We start from the raw sequence: 16,988 nt of genomic DNA on the forward strand, positions 1-16,988 counted from the left end.
ATTATTGAATAATATAATTATATATAGGCTAATAGAGATAGTGTGAGAATGAGAAAATTGAGAGAGTTGAACTTGTTGTGAAAAAGAAAAATAAAGTTTTTTCACACATGACCATTGCACAACATTCATATGTGCTTCTAAATTCCACCTTTGGCCAATTTTGGTTACACACATCTATATGCATGCAAATTGCAATAGTCAATTGACCGTTACAATATAATTTTTTTTTAAATTGGTAGTCTGGAACCTAAACCATTGGTTTCAGTTCCTCCAAATATCGAACCAGCCCTAACTTGCCCTTCCTCAGTTTCGATTCTGGTTCGAGCTGGTTCCGATTTGGAGTCAACCTGTGGCCTCTCCTACATCCACCAACTTCACCTTATTATACTCAGTTATCAAACTATTAATAAGATTCTTCTTGTGGTTATAGTTATGAGCATGTTCATATCGATAGTTATACTAAACTAGAGAAATTTATATATGAAAAAGCTCTTGAACAGACTGTAAATAATGGTTTGCAACATTTTAGCTCTTCATATAGGGCGCAAGGTGATTCTTGAAATGATAAATGAAGAATTGAGCATATGGATGTAATATGGCAACATTACAAAGCACACGAAGAATTTGCAAGAGTAAATGAGGCAATATCCTTTCAAAGTGAGGAGGATGAAGTCGAATCTCAAGAATCTCATTTTTCTTGTAACTTTGAGATGTGTTATAAGAACAAGAGAAACCAATAATAAAGGAAGTTGAGAAAGCATCAGAGCTTCAACTCCTACCTACAATTATGATCAAGGATGATGAATTGCAAAGATCTTTTTCTTATGAATTGGATGAGAAGACTTATGAAAATCCTTAAGATAATATGTCATGGACATGAAACAAGAGTTGAACCATTTATATTAGAGCAAGCATATCTTCCTCCACACATCACTAACATATATGTGAAACTTGTGGGAAGTATAGGATTCTCTAAGAATCCATATAATGAGCCTTATAGTCTAGGAATCATAATCAAACCAAACGCTTTTCATATGGAGTCTTCACTTTACTATCAAGGCAAGAAAGAGCCTTGAAGGGAGAAGCAAAGAAAAATACTTTGAAGAACGGTTTTCCATGAGCGGTTGCATCCTTAATAATACAATACGAAGAGTTTAGCTAAAGACTATAACTCAGCACTACTTGGGAGGCACCCCAAGACATATACTTTTTTTATTTTTTACTTTATTATTTTTGTTGTTTTAGTGAATAATTATCAATCTTTACTCCAAGATTTATTTTTGTATTGTCTTCTTATATTTAATTTTTAGGTTAGAGAAATTTGGGCAAGATGAGCCATTTAAGAAGTTTGTAGAGTTCTTAAAAAGAGACGACTCTTCACTCAAGGGGAGTATTTCTACTTTCTTTCCTTTTCTTTCCTATGGTTACAACATTGACAATAATGTTGATTTTAATTTTGGAGTATTGAAGGATCTTTTATTTTTCTTTAAAATATTTTAATTGTGTTAAATTTTACTTTTTGCTGATAATTAGACTTTGTATATACTTTGTTTATTCTTTTAATATTTGAAGTGTATTGTAAAAGTTTATTCATTTTTATTTTTTATATACCTTGCTCTTAGTGTTAAAGTTGAGATGAACCTAGATTTGAATGCCTAAGAATGGAATTGTGGAGATTACCTTTATGAGTTTTTTGTGCCATATGCTATTTTTGTGAAAGGTTTAGTTTTTTATTTTTTTTGCTTCCAATTACTTATCACATTATTTTTAATTACTAGATGATCTCTATAGGTTCTACATCGAATGTTAGAATTTTATCTAAAAAGAATTATGTTGCTTATATTTATTATTCTAGTTAAGTGAATTGAGTGAAAATTATTGAATGTCTGCCTACTTTATTCTACAATTTTTCTTTTTTATTTTTCATTTTTCATTTCCTTAACCCTAAGGTAGCTTTAACCTCTTTTTGCTTAAGCTTATGAGGTATGTTTTATAAAACATTAAGTGCATTTGAACATAAAAGGGTGAACAATTCTATATAAAAATTATTATATGGTCTAAGAAAGAAAGAAAAATACAAAGAAAAAGATAAAAGAAAAAAAGAGAAGTTAAGATCATTATTCTTTCAATGTTGTTAGAATTGTTCTTAATGAAATTGCATTGAAATGAAAATTTGGTATTATATTTTTGCAAGCCCCATGAGTCTAAAAGTTTGTAATTCTAACCTTTTTAACCCTCTTTTTCTTTTCAGTAACCTCTTTGTAAGCCCCTTATCATATGGCACATGTTTGATGGTTTATGCTTAAGAAATTTGATTTGGTAGTGGATGTGAGTAATGTAATTTCTTTATTCATTAATGTTTGATTCTTTCATGAGATCTACATTTATGAACATATGAGCGTTTATTTATATATCCAATATTCATATGTGAATGCTAATTTTTTCAATTTCTTCATTTAAATAAATCATATTCGCATATGCTTGATGAGTGTTTAACCTTAGGGTCTATGTGAATTAATGAGTGAATCTTATGAGGTCTAGATTTGAAGCAAATTCTTATTATTATCACTTGAGTTTGGAGGAGTTGAGATAAATGCACTTTTGAGCATTTGAATCTGAGACTCACGTTTGCATTTTTCTTAAATAGTATACTTTAATGTTGAACGTGTAAACATATTTGTATGTGCAGAGTTTGGCTGTTAACAGAATTTTAAAATAATTTGGGATAATAATTGATGAATATCTATTTAATTATAAAATAAAAAAACTAGATAATTATTAATAAAATTCCTTCTAGAGAGTTGATTTTGACGTCTATAGGTGTTTAAAACCGAAGAACATTCAAAACGACCATAAAAATAAGTCTTGAGCCAACCAGCGCTTTGTAGAGCCGATCGGCTGAATGCAACGCTGCTAAAGGTTTGCAGACTCAAGAAATTTTACAATTTAGCCTCTGGACCAGACTATTTGACCGATTTTTGATCCAAAATTGACTGTTCTAGTCAATTTAATCAAATTTTGATATTTTTTATTTTGAAAAGTAAGACTTTGGCTCGATTAATCAAGACCTTGACTTTCCTTAGCTCCATAAGACTTAGGAGAAATAACAATTTTCATCATCGAATTTTTCACAGTTCTCTCGATATCTGGATCCGAAAATCGAGTGCTTATAGCTACCTTAGGATTTCCTTTATTTTATAGCTATGTGGGATTTTTTTTCTTGTTATTTATGATGTAATCATATTTTATGATTATATTAATATTATTATTTGCATTTTATTTCTTTTATTTGATGAGTTTTTCTTAATCAATGATGTTCGTTTAAGTAATCTTTAAGGTTGAATGTTTGGTGATTGGCTTTCTTAGCATATCAGCATTGCAAAAATTTCAAGAAAATATTATATTCTTTCTCCTATATTTCTATGCTCATATATATATGCCTATGGCATTAAGGGGCAATATAAAAAATAAGCGTGGGAAAGAGAAATAGAATAATTTTTTATTTACTTAATATGCCATTTATTTAGCAACTTTTAATTAATTTTTATATATTTATGTTATTATTCTATATAAGAATCAATGAAAGAATGTTATTGTGTTTAATTCTTGAATTTTTTAGTTAGTATTTGACACTTATATGTGAACTCATGAGTTTAGTTGTGCTTTAATGATCAAGTATTATTTCTTGGCATATATATAGTTAGGTAAATCTGAGTTGGTTATGATTAGAAATATATGACTTAGGTTATTATTTCCTTGCTATTAAATTGACATGCCTAATTTTAGTGAGATATGACATGGGTAAACAAGAAGCTCTAAGTTTAATAATTTTATTCTGCTAATTTTGGTTGCTTAGTAACCAGGAATCTTTATGATCAATGTTGATTTTCGCGTAAAATGGTAATTAGGATTGTTAGTATGCAGAATATCTTGAGTGTATGTTGTGTTGAATAATCACATGCATTCATTACCATTTTTGTGTTTGCATAAAAATGTATAACATCTCAAGAAAGAAAGAAATTGCTTAAGTATTACTTTAAGGGGTATTAAGAAAAGAAAAAAATAAATAAGTAAAAGATAATAATAATAATAATAATAATAATAATAATAATAATAATAATAATAATATAGCTTGAAAAGCAAGAGATATGCTTATTGATCTCTTGTATTAAATGATGGTTTGTCTTGTTATGCATTGTAGTTATATCTTTTGAAGATGAGTTAAGTTACTTATGAAATATATGTAGGAATTGATGCTTGAGTCTTTTGGTTAACAATAATTGAGTTTGCACTTATAAAAATACTTTTTGTGATTCAAGTTGTTCTTGGGTTGGCATGATCTTTGCATTAGTGAGATTCTTTTGAGTAATAGCTTGAAGCGTATTGATTGTTTTTCATGATTTTTGCAAAAGTTATCTTATAATTGCTTTTTACTTAAAGAAAAGTAAAAGTTTAAGTATAGGGGTATTTGATAGGTCCATATTATATATAGCTATTTAAGAGATTTTATTACTTTAAAACTACATTTCCTATGTGAAAGTAAGTGTTTATATCTTACTTATGTTTAATTATCTACTTTCAGATAATATTAGTCAAAAAATAATATGGACCAAAATACTTAAAACGGAGCTTAATAGGACGTGTTGATGTCAAGACCCGAGACTGAGATGTGTAGATTGGTTATTTTATGGCTGGCCGAAAACTACATGACATAGAGGTAATTTAGTCTTTTTGTTATTTAAGGATTCTTATTTGTTATTTATTTATGTATGGATAATTAAGAGTTATGATAATGACAATCTTTAGAGAGACTTATTCTTGAAGGAGGACTCTCAAAAAGGAATTTTTACAAATTTAAATCTTAAGAGATTTAGAAGCAGATGAAAGTTACACTTCTTTCACCCATATCTTCCATCATTCCTCTCTCAGTAGTTTTCTCTACAGTTCTTCATCATAAACATTTTACTTCTTAACTTTTAATTATTTTTTCAAAATCAAGAAGGCTTTTGGGGATTAAAGAGTGAGGATCAATCATCTTCTTACCTTGAAGACATTATAAATTTAAAGAGAGTTCTTATTTTCTTGTTTTGTTTATATTTAACTTATTAATTACCATGACATGGAATTGAATATGTTAGTGTAAGATTGCAAGTTCGAATCCTGTCCCCGCCTAAGAACTTGATATGCATTTTTGGTATTGGTGGTACTAGACAAGCTCTTAGGGAAGAATCTCTTTCTTAATTCTGCCTGATATACTCACTTAATTTTTGCTATGCTGGTTTCTATTATTTCAAGTTAGGGACACATAAGTATCCTTTTTTGAATCTAGATATCGAAGGAATTACGAAAAATCCGATGATGAAAGTTGCTACTTCTTCCGAGTCTCATGGAATTAAGGATGGCCAAATTCCAGTTAGGGTTATGGATAATTGAGCCACATATCACTTTTTGAAATCGAATTGGACTAAATTCAACGAAAAAATGTTTTAGGGTCAAAATTGAATAAATTATAAAGATTGAGGACTAAATTGTAAAAATCTTCAAAAATTTCAGCTTATAGCTAATCGGCTCTGCGTGCAATCTATTGGCTATACACAAAGTCGATCCACTCTGTGCAGATCATTAGTTTTTTGCATTAGAAATATCATATAATCGATATCTAATGAATTTTTTCTTTATCAATATATTTTATTAGTTTCAATTATAATTGTTGTTTGACCATCATATCAATTTAATGGTTATAGTTGTTATAAAAATTATTAGTTTATTATATTAAAAACATCATCTTTGCTTCATCCTATGTTGATATAAGAAATTTTAGTTATGTCATTAGCTTGTGTAATTAAAAAGAAAAAGGAACATCGGGTCTCATTCATTAGATTTGTGTTTAATGATATAACAAGGATAATACTAAAGCTATGTGTAGTATTGATGTAATGAAGTATGTAATGGAATCATCACTGTATTGATGTAATGTAATGTAACACCCTTAGTTGTAATAATAATAATTATATATATATATATATATATATATATATATATATATATATATATATATATATTTAAAAAAAAAATCTCTCCTTTTTCTCCTCCCTCTCTCTCTTTTCCTTCCTCCCTTCCTTCCCTTTCACTCCCCTACGCCGACCGTTTTCTCCCTTCTCCCTCTCCCCGTCGACCGCCTTCTCCCTGCCGCTTACCGCCAGCAGCCCTTCCCTCCTCATTCCTTTCCGCTGACACCGACGAAGGGCGAAGAGGTACGCCATCATCGATTCGGCCTCCCTGCGTCCTTTCCGCAAACCGACGCCGAATCGGACTCCCATCCCCAAAACCCCGGAAGCAACCCTCCTCCGTCGGAAAATCCTTGCCGGCAGCCTTGGGAAGTGTCGCGTGAGCGGCCGACTTTCCAGCCCCGATCCGCCGCCTTCCGTACCACTTTCCGGCCAAAACTCTTGTACTTCCGGACTCCCCGCGAACTTGAGCTTCGCGTAGGCGCTCCGGATTTGAATTCGGAACATTGGCGGGACCCGCTTCCTGACCCCAGTGTTTTCTGGACGCGCGGAATATTTTAATTTTTAACTCGATAATTCAGCCTTCCCGCCAGCTCCACCCGAGGCGTTGGAGCGGACTGTGGAACGCATCAAATCTGTGAGTTAAAGTCATTTAATCTTTGCGCTATTGCTAGTCTGATTTTAATATGCTATTTAGAATTTGTGCTTAATATGATTATTAGTATCGCAAGATAAATGATTTCACTTGATTATTAATATTTGAAATAATATAAATATTATTATTAGTATGTTATAATAAGATAAGCGTTATTATTTTTCCCCTCATAAATTGCACGTTGTTTTACCTTAAATCTTTAATCTTTATTTCGATATGTGTTGGTTGAGTTCATCAGATAATGATATTTATTATATGTGATGATTGCGAATTGGGAAATGTGGCTTGTAGAACATGCCGCTCGATGGGTTACATCGTGAATGATCATGGACATGTAATAAGATATTTATGGGTTTGCCCCGGTCGAGCATGGCTCTCCGATTTGTGTAAATTCGCCGGAGGTAAGGTCCCTGGTCGAGCATTGCTCTGGGCGCCAGTCTTATTGGATTAAGAGAGCCGAATGGCTACTAGATTTCTTATTTGGATACTTAAGTGACCGGTGGAGGTAAGGTCCCCGGTCGAGCATTGCTCTGCCACTTATTGGATTAAGAGAGCCGAATGGCTACTAGATTTCTTATTTGGATACTTAAGTGACCGGAGGTAAGGTCCCTGGTCGAGCATTGCTCCTGGCCAGTCTTATTGGATTAAGAGAGCCGAATGGCTACTAGATTTTGGGGTTTAGGGTTCTACCGAGCCACTCGTCCCGTAAAAGTAAATATATATTTTTATTTATTTATTTATTATGGTATTTGATTATAATGTGATTTGTATTTACGTGCATGGTTGATATTTTGATTCGAATGATTAATATTTTATGTGAAGGAAATAGTAGGGTATGATTATAGTATGATTTGAATAATCTATGTTTTCTGAGAAGAAGCAATAGTCCCTAGATTATTTGATTTTAACTCACTCTCAAGACTGACAGTCTCCACTTATGTTTTTTTTCAGATTCGTGACTGTTAGTTCTCCCGCGACTCTTATTCAAGAACTCCTTCATCATTCGGGTAATGTATTTGATTTGGTATGTAAATTGGTAAATCTTAGATTCTCCGCAGAGTAATAGTAAATGTATCGTTTGTAATTTTTCGAGCTTGAGGTCTCGCCTAGTTTTTCCGCATCAAGTATTTATGTAGAATGTAGCTATTAAGATAATTTGTGGTTTTAATAATATTAATTTGAGATGAGATTTGTTTAAATCAGTGAGTGTCAGGCTTACTACGGGTTTCGGTGGCCTTAAGCCTACCCATTTCCTAGTGCCGGTCATGGGCCCACGGGTGGGGTCGTGACATGTAATGACAAACACATCATATAATCAATTATCTTTAATTTAATGCATCTTTAATTTAATGCAATGATCAATATACACAATATCTATGTAATTTTGATTACTTACAACATATTATATTTACTTTATTTTTTATTTATTTTATTCAATATAATTTAACACCTTCAACTACCATCCGACGATCAAATTCTGGTGACTAGCAACTAAATTTCAATGACCAGATTCTAGGCACCAATGATATTTAAAAAATAATAATTTTATATTATTTTTAGATATTTTATTTTAATATTTTATTTTTATCTCAACCATTATAAATAAATTAAATATTAAAATAAAAATTATAATTAAATTATATTTTTTTTATTATAATCGAACATGATAATAGAATGATGAGTACATTACATTCTGTTAGTTTTTTGATTCCATTACTTAGTTTATTAGATTACATTCCATTACGCTCTACCAAACATAGCCTAAGTAATTAGCTAATTAAATGTTATTTTTATCATATATTTTCATTATCATAATATTTGCAATTTTACTTTTATTGCTTTCTTCAGTTATTTTATAAACTTTATTTTTAAAAAGATTAATTTAATGTGTTTAGATTTACTTTTAAGTTTTGTGTGTTTGATAATTAATTTTTATAATAAACTGACTTTACATTCCTTGAAAAATTGACCTTAAAGTATTTACTGCTTTATTAACACGGTTCATGCACTTATGAGTATTAATTTAGAGTTATTATTCTCTCGTTTCAGTTTGAGATAGCCAAAATTTTATCCGATAAAAAATAAAAGTTTTTTTTTTAATAAAATAAGAAATTTCGGCTGAAAGAAATAAAAAATTTAGTTTATCATGGGCAGAGATCCTATTGCTGAGATAATAACCTCTATACGAAATGCTGACATAAATAGAAAAGGAACCGTTCGAATAACATTCACTAACATCACCGAAAACATTATTAAAATACTTTTACGAGAAGGTTTTATTGAAAATGTCAGGAATTCTAGAAGAAATGTGGGGTTCTGCTTCTGGCGGCAACATGCTATAGGGTTGGTGGTCCCGCTTACGAGGTTAAATCAATACGTTTTCGTCTTGTGTAGCCCTTATTTGTCTTTTGTTCTTTGGCCTTGACTTTCCTCTTCCCCCCTCTTTTCAACATCTATGATATGTTCTGTTCTATATTTTGTTCGGCTCCGAAGAAAGAAATTGGGGTTCCCAATGCTTCTCCACTCCCAACGATATGCGCCAACCTCGGGATGCTTTACTCCTAACCCCACAAGGTTCCCTAGAGCACTTCACATTCCGCGTTCTTTACGCCTTAGCGAATTGACGCCTCTGCTAGGCAGCGTGTGGAATGGCCGAGAGCGAATGCTAGAAGAAAGATCATTGGTTTAGGCCTTTAAGTTGATATTCGATTGCATGAACTTTGGCAGCTCTTACTTATAAAGATGTTCTTATCCTTTTTTTTCTTGCAGTTAATCAAGGGTTCGTTTCTCAAACGGAAACCGTAATTAACAGAAGCTAGTTCACGACTTCCGGAAGATGGGTCCCCACAATCAAACAATCAACCCATCCAACAACGATGAGGGAATTGGCATCAATTACGATGTTAAGGATAACTCCCTTTATGTTAGACTATTAGCCAGCCAGTTGTCATAGCTTTTATCTCGGTGATCAGTTGTAAGATAAGATGCAATTAAACTCTTATTTTCTTGCTAAACTGAAAAATTTATATCCATAGTAGTAGGGATAAAATAAATTTTTTAATGTTTTATTTAAAAGGTAAGAAGTTTTAATTTATTTCAATTTATTAAAAGAATTAATGAATAGAATAATAAGAGTAGGAATTGATTTTCATCAACAAATAAATTCTAAATTATAAAACAAATTTTATAAGTGGAAACTAAACAATTTGGAGTAGAGCAGTTTATTCATTTCTTTATTAGTAACATGTATAGCTTATTAGTGCATTTTATTTATTAAATTATTCAGATGTTGTAATAAAAATGAAATCTATTATAAGTTAAAATTTATATTTACATGTGCATTTGGATACATTGATTTAGATTTGAAATCTATAAATCTAAAATCTTCTATTTAAATAGTATAAAAATTTGAAATCCTATATTCCAAATTCATTGTTTTGATATTCTTTAACTAATAAAAAAATTTGAATTTCAACCAAAAGTTAGATTTAAAATAGAATCTAAAATAACTATTTAATTTAAATATTTTAAATGACTATGTAATTAAAATCATGATCATAAATCCTTAAAGAGAAATCATGATGATAAAGAAATTGATGCCACATATATAATATTCTTAGTGTGAGATTGGATTCTTATGTTTTAACTTTATATAATAATAATAATATAATAATATTTTTTTAATTATGATTTGATAATATTTGAGTTTTAAAATCAGATTTAGATAATAAATAAATACTCCAGAGAAAATTAATATTTATATTTACATAAATTATAAATAAATATAAAATACGTATCTAAAATCAAAATAAAATTAGATCAAGTATTTAGAATGGAAAATGGTGGCTTCTAATGTACTACACTTTCTCACCAATATAGAGAATTTAATAAAAAAATAACAAAATACTTAATATAGAAGTTGCAAAATCTTTAAGCAAGAGACTTAATTCAAAATTGATTCGCTTCTCACTCTTAAAGTAGGAATAAAAAAAATAAAAAATAAGTAAACTTTAATTACTTAAGCTCTGTTTGTTTTACAGAAAATAACTAAATTTTTAAAAAATAACTAAGAGGAAAACATTGTATAAAAAATAACTTATTTTCTTTTGTTTACTTACCCTAAAAGAAGTTAGTTGAAATTTGTTTTATGACGTCTGAAATATACTTAAAAATATCACTTCTTCTATTAATAGACTATTTAAACATTCAAATTAACTAAAATTAAAATTCTAGATTTATAATTAATCATAAAATAAAAAATATTATATAAAAATAAATAAATTTGGACATTTCTGATTACCATCCCGAGGTGATTGTATCATTAGTAAATTTCATTATTCATAATTTTTGCAAGTCTGGAAGATGACTTCCTATTTGAAAAGGAAAGTTAATTTTTCTTAAAAATAGTTTTTTTTTATGAGGAAAATATTTTCCGCTTATTCTCTTGGATGCATCCAACACTATTAATTTAATATATAATTTATTTTATTGGTAATATATAAAATATTAATATGATTTTTAATTATTAATTATTTCACATGAAGTATTTAATATTTTTATTTTTCTTAATTATATATTATTAAAAACCAAAAACAACTAAATACGCAGGAGACATTGAAAAAGAATTAAAATTCGATTTGTACAATGGTATGAGTTTGATAAAAATATTAATTTATGAAAGAAACTTAGAAATCAATATTTATAAAGTCCAAGGAATAGCTTTTAAAAAAGAGAAAATAGCTGAAAGTAAAATTAACTTAAACTGAGCACTGCAGTGAAAGTCCAAAGTCCAAAAATACAGAAATGTTGACTTCATTATTTTACAAATTGGATTTGAAATAACACATGTGCTATTGTTATTTGAAAACCTAACTTTTAAGTCCCGAAAAATTGTCAGAGATTTGTATTAAGTTCAAATCCAGCTTTGATTATTTTTATCCAAACAAAGAATTTGTTCTAAATCCAAATCCCCCCGACAAAACCTTTTTTTATTTTACGCTCTTTAACTCTTCCTCAGCCAGATTTGAGTTTAGGAGTTTTATCGGGACTTACTAGTAAAAGGCCTACGGCCGAAAGCAATCTTAGAAATCATGTCCGCCTACATAAGTAAATTGCTGATAAAACTTTAAAATGACATTTTTCTTTATCTACTCGAACTCAGAGCTAGCTAGTTCTTCTCGAAAAGCATTGAGATGCGGCAATTGATTAGACATTTAGGAGGTAAATCACTATTTGCCTCAAATCCAAGCATTCAAACCCAGCATGTTAAATTTACCCCCAAATGCATAACTTACCTAGGTACACTATCGAAAAAGCCAAAATAAATACATAAATAAAGCACATATTAACAACAAACTTGCAAAGACAAATTTTCCCGGTCTCTTTGAGCAGCAAGCCATTATCTTCCTGCAAATCATATATGATGAGAACTTTAAAATTTTTGTGCTAATAAATTTGGCCTGTGATTGTGAAACAAAACAAAGTTATTAAAGACAATACCTGCATTTAGTGATTTCTTCTTCTCGTTGTCCGTCTTGGATATGGTCGTCTTACTCTTCTATGTTGTCTTTCCTCAATTATCCGCACAATCCATTGTGGTTTCCTTGTTGCTAAGACAATATAGCCCATGGATAGTCCAAACACCATCCCACATCCATATCCCATTAATGCAAATTTCCAATCAAACCAGCCTTGAGAATCTTCTTCTTCATGAGGTATTGGTGAAGGAGATAACTGGGGTGGCTCCCCACTGCTGCATTTCTGCGACAATGGAAATCCACACAAGCCCAAGTTCCCCACATATGAATCATTTGCGAATGTATTGAATTGCTTGCCCTGAGGTATCTGTCCCTTGAGCTGGTTAAATGTAAGATTAAGCACAGCAAGAAATGAGAGAAGTGTTAACTGGGAAGGGATTTCTCCGACAAGCTTATTTGAGGAAAGATCTAGTGATTCCATATTTGTCAAATTTGCAAATGACAAAGGGATACGACCTGTTAGACTATTATGAGAAAAATTGAGCACCACAAGAGACTTTAACATGCCAATTTCTTCGGGAATTTCTCCTCGAAATTCATTGCTTGAACAATCAACAACTGTCAAAATAGTAAGGATTTTTCGCAGTTCAACTCCCCATCCTTTAATTATCAGACTTATAAGTGGAGCATCCACCAAAAAGTATTGATAACGCCCAACAAACAACTTATCTCCAACATATTCAGGTAGATTTGCATCTTTATCCACATAAACTACAGATTTTAGATTTTGCATAAGTTTTATAGGTACGAAACCAGTGAAGTGATTATGAGAGAGATCAAGAATCTGTAAACTGGGGAAAGGATGGTCTACACTGGGATCTCCTACTTCACCATGGAAGCTATTTGACCTTAAGATAAGAATTTCCAAGTTTGGCAGAGCTTCCAGCCAATGGGGGAATGTATCCCTTATATTGTTATTCCCAAAATCTAATATACGTAGCCCACTGCAGTTACCTAAAGATGGTGGTAATGGACCTTCAAAATTGTTCCCGTGAAGGTTAAGATACACCAAGCTGCCACTATTTCCAAATACTTCAGGAATTTTACCAGAGAAGTTGTTATTTCGAAGATCCAAAATGACGAGCCAATTCATCATAATGCCTAAACATTTTGGTATCAACCCACTGAAGCCATTATTAGACAAATCAAGGACTTGAATAGAACCCAAATTACAGATGAAGGAAGGGATTTCTCCACTTAATCTGTTGTTTGAAACCATGAACTGCCTTATGGAAGGGGGTGGTACCGATAGTTGTCCTTGTAGCCAGTTGAAATTTAGATCAAGAGTGTCAATATTTTGCCATGGATGTTGATCTAAACCAGTTAAAAAATTGCCAGAAAGATTGAGAAACTGCAGACTTTTCCATCCTTCTGATTTTTGTTTTGAAAACTGGCCATGAATTCTGTTATTAGAAAGATCTAATGCAGTCAACGCCTGTTGAGTACTTAAGAAATATGGAAATTCTGTTATATTGCATGAAGAAAGAGTCATTTTCCAAAGGTTGGTCAAGTTAAAACTGATATCGGTATTACTTGTCAGTGATAATTGGCTGTTGTTTGAAAGGTTGAGATTTTCAAGATTTTTGAGCTTTTGAAGCATGCTCCACTCGATAATACCACTTAGCTTATTGGAAGAAAGATCAAGTTCAGTAAGGTTCGTGAGTTCAAAAATGGAAATTGGAATTGGACCATCTATCATATTATCACTCAAACGAACATATTTCAATGAAGAATGATGAGGGTTTTGAAAATGTTTAATGGGTCCATTGAGATTGTTATTTTGAAGGTCTAAACCATTCAAAGATGGGAGAGCAAACAACCAAGAGGGTATGGTGCCATTGAGATTGTTGAAGGAAATGTCTAAAGAATAAAGCTCAGTGAGTTTGAACATTGAAGGTGGTAACTGTCCACTGAAATCATTACCAAAAAGATATAAGAACTCTAATTTTCTAAGATCAGCATAAATATCAGGAATCTGACCTGAAAAATGGTTAGAACTTAAATCCAAGAATTTGAGTTGCTTTAGATTGCCAAGTGTATGTGGAACTGAGCCAGAAAGGTTATTGTTCCTAAGATACAGATACTCCAAGGACTCGAGATTGCCAAGGGATGTTGGAATTAGACCAAATAAATTATTGAATGACAGGTCCAAATACTCCATTGACTTGAGATTGCCTATTGAATGTTCAAGCAGCTCTCCTGATGAACCTGTAGCATAGAGATTTAACGACCTTAATGAACTAGGCCAGTTAGCCGTAGTCATATTAAGCACGAAATCATTGTTGTATGACAAGTCAAACAGCTCAAGGGATTTAAAGCGAGCAAAATCACCATCGAAATTTCCTCGCAAAGAACAATCAGAGAAACGAAGAGTTCTCAACGAAGAAGAAAGGTTCAAAAAAGCTTCAGATGAAATCAAAGACATATTCACCTCACTTAGGTCTAAATCAATAAGTTCTGTCAAGTTTGCCAAGATATTTTCAAGACCATTGGTGTTGAAGTCAAACTCCAAATCATTGCCTGAAAGATCAAGCGAAACCAACTTGGACAGGCGATGCAAGTCAGATGGAGTTTGACCTGATAATCCACATGTAGAAAGATTAAGGTAAGTCAAATTCGTCCACAAACTAAACCCAGATGATGGGATTGAGGAGTCATCGAAATATGTATAAGCGAGGTTGAGCCGTTGAAGATGAGAAAGGAGGAGCAGGGTGGTATTCGGAGCGATTTTGCCACCAAGCGGACGACAACTGAGATCCAGGCCGATCACATCACCTGTCAACCCATCACAGGTGATGCCATCCCATAAGCAGCAATCTGTATCCTTCACCCATGTGTCTATGGCAGGGAGTTTGTCCCCACAATACGCATATGAATTTGTATGGCTAGTCAGTGTATCTTTGAACTGAAGTAAGGCAGAGCTCTCATTTGGATGGCAAATTACTGACGAAGAACAATCAACTGGGTAATGCAATAACAAGAAGAGGATTTGGACAAGAATTACGACACTCATTTTCCAAAGAAACTTTGCTCTAACACTTACTATGATAAAATTGTAGATGTTTATAAATTAATCAAACAGCATCACTGCATATCACTCGGAGGGATTCATAGGATTGAACCAAAGTCAATAACACGTCTTTGATTTTTATTTTTTTTTTCTAATATAGTCTTTCCACCTTAATAATGGCCCACGAGGAAATCAACTAAACGCGTATTGACTTCCCAGTCAATTTTTGTTTTACCTATTTATTTATTGACTTTCAGAATTCTGTACTTCTTTTTGCTATTCGATCCCTTTAATTAAGAATTTTGGCTATCAAGCCCCTATATTTTACTATCTTTTTGCTATTAAGCTCTCCAACAGTTATTGAGTTATTCATTTTATATTCTAGAAGAATTTGAAGCTTAAAATTCTTCTCAAATTATTTTCAAATTAAAAATTGTTCTCACAAAAAATTATGATGAGTTCACAATAATTTAATGCATATTAAATCATGATAATTCTGAAATAAATGTCATTCGACAAAATTCACCATTTATCTACACCCTTTTATCTATGATATTACTTTTTCTTCATCATTTATTTGGCCTTTAGGTCTCTTAAAATTAAAAAATAATTAAGACTTTCTATTATTTTATATTCAATTGAGAAGTAAAATAATTATCTTACAATTATTTTATCCAACTAAAATAATTATTTAATGAAAATAAAGGTTAAATAGTATCAAGTATCATAACTCAGGGCTCAATTAGATATAATAATAGTTGAACTTAATAGTATAAAAGAACAAATTTTAGGAACAATTTGCTCACTTTTAATGGCATGTGAGACACATGTACAAAAGGCTTAAGAGAATAAATCTGCATAATCCAGGAGTTTAATAGCGTACGAGATCAGTTCAGGAGTCCAGTACTTTGCTGTATATATTCTTTTAAAGAATATAATATTTTAAAAATTTTATTTAAAAAATATTTAATAGCATATATTAGATTTTCATTTTTACAAAGTAATCTATTCGATTAAAACTTTTAAGAACTTTGATGGTGTTTAAAAATTATGATATATTTAATAATAATTTTGAAAAATTCTGTATAAATTATGAAGTATTCAATAAAAACTTTTAAACACTTTAAAGTAAACTAGTATTTAAAAAGTCATCAACTTTTATAGACATGGACTTTTATATATTTCTAATGACTTTTTATATATTGTTATAAATAAAAAATTTCAAAATTTCTCTTTGACTTTTCTTCAAAACTTTAATAAATTTTTTTAATTTTATATATAATTAATTTAATTTTTTAATTTTAATAGAATTAATTAATAATTAATCTAATTCAATCCTAATCCTATCATAATTTTAAATACATTTCTAATTCTATAAAAAATTGTTAAATTATTGTATCAAACTATATATATATTTATATATATAATGAAATTCAAAATAACTCAAATAAAATTTCAAAAAAATTGAAAATAAAAAGTCAAAAAAAATATTTTTAATTTATTTTATTAATATATTAATTCACATGTTCATTATTATAATAATATTTCATTGGTAGGATTATAATAATTCAACTATATTATGTGGTCAGTATCTTTTTAATATATTAAACTAATTAGTATATCAAAGTATATATATATATATATATATATATATATATATATATATCAAATTGAATTTTATTGTTATATTTTATTGTAAAATTAAGTTGTATATGATATAAATAAGGATTTTAATATATTTTGAATTTAAAGAATTCATATTTTAATACAACATATTA

At 30.5% G+C, this 16,988-nt stretch overlaps 1 protein-coding gene and 1 long non-coding RNA gene across 2 annotated transcripts; one reads left to right on the forward strand and one right to left on the reverse strand.

Annotated features, from left to right (window-relative positions):
- The first annotated feature begins 8,982 nt into the window (after window positions 1–8,982).
- On the forward strand, window positions 8,983–9,554 carry LOC125368639. Its single transcript, XR_007214341.1, has 2 exons — window positions 8,983–9,346; window positions 9,433–9,554. It is a non-coding gene; the product is annotated as an uncharacterized LOC125368639 (long non-coding RNA).
- Window positions 9,555–11,787: 2,233 nt separating this feature from the next.
- On the reverse strand, window positions 11,788–15,328 carry LOC8264759 (receptor-like protein 7). The gene is made up of 2 exons (XM_002524975.4): window positions 12,163–15,328; window positions 11,788–12,069 (listed from the first exon to the last, which is right to left on the reverse strand). The coding sequence occupies exon 1, from the start codon at window positions 15,211–15,213 to the stop codon at window positions 12,169–12,171; it is 3,045 nt and encodes a 1,014-aa protein (XP_002525021.2). The 5' UTR covers window positions 15,214–15,328; the 3' UTR covers window positions 11,788–12,069; window positions 12,163–12,168.
- Between the last annotated feature and the right edge of the window lie 1,660 nt (window positions 15,329–16,988).

This window comes from Ricinus communis, chromosome 10 (assembly GCF_019578655.1).
Source record: "Ricinus communis isolate WT05 ecotype wild-type chromosome 10, ASM1957865v1, whole genome shotgun sequence".
NCBI lineage: Eukaryota > Viridiplantae > Streptophyta > Magnoliopsida > Malpighiales > Euphorbiaceae > Ricinus > Ricinus communis.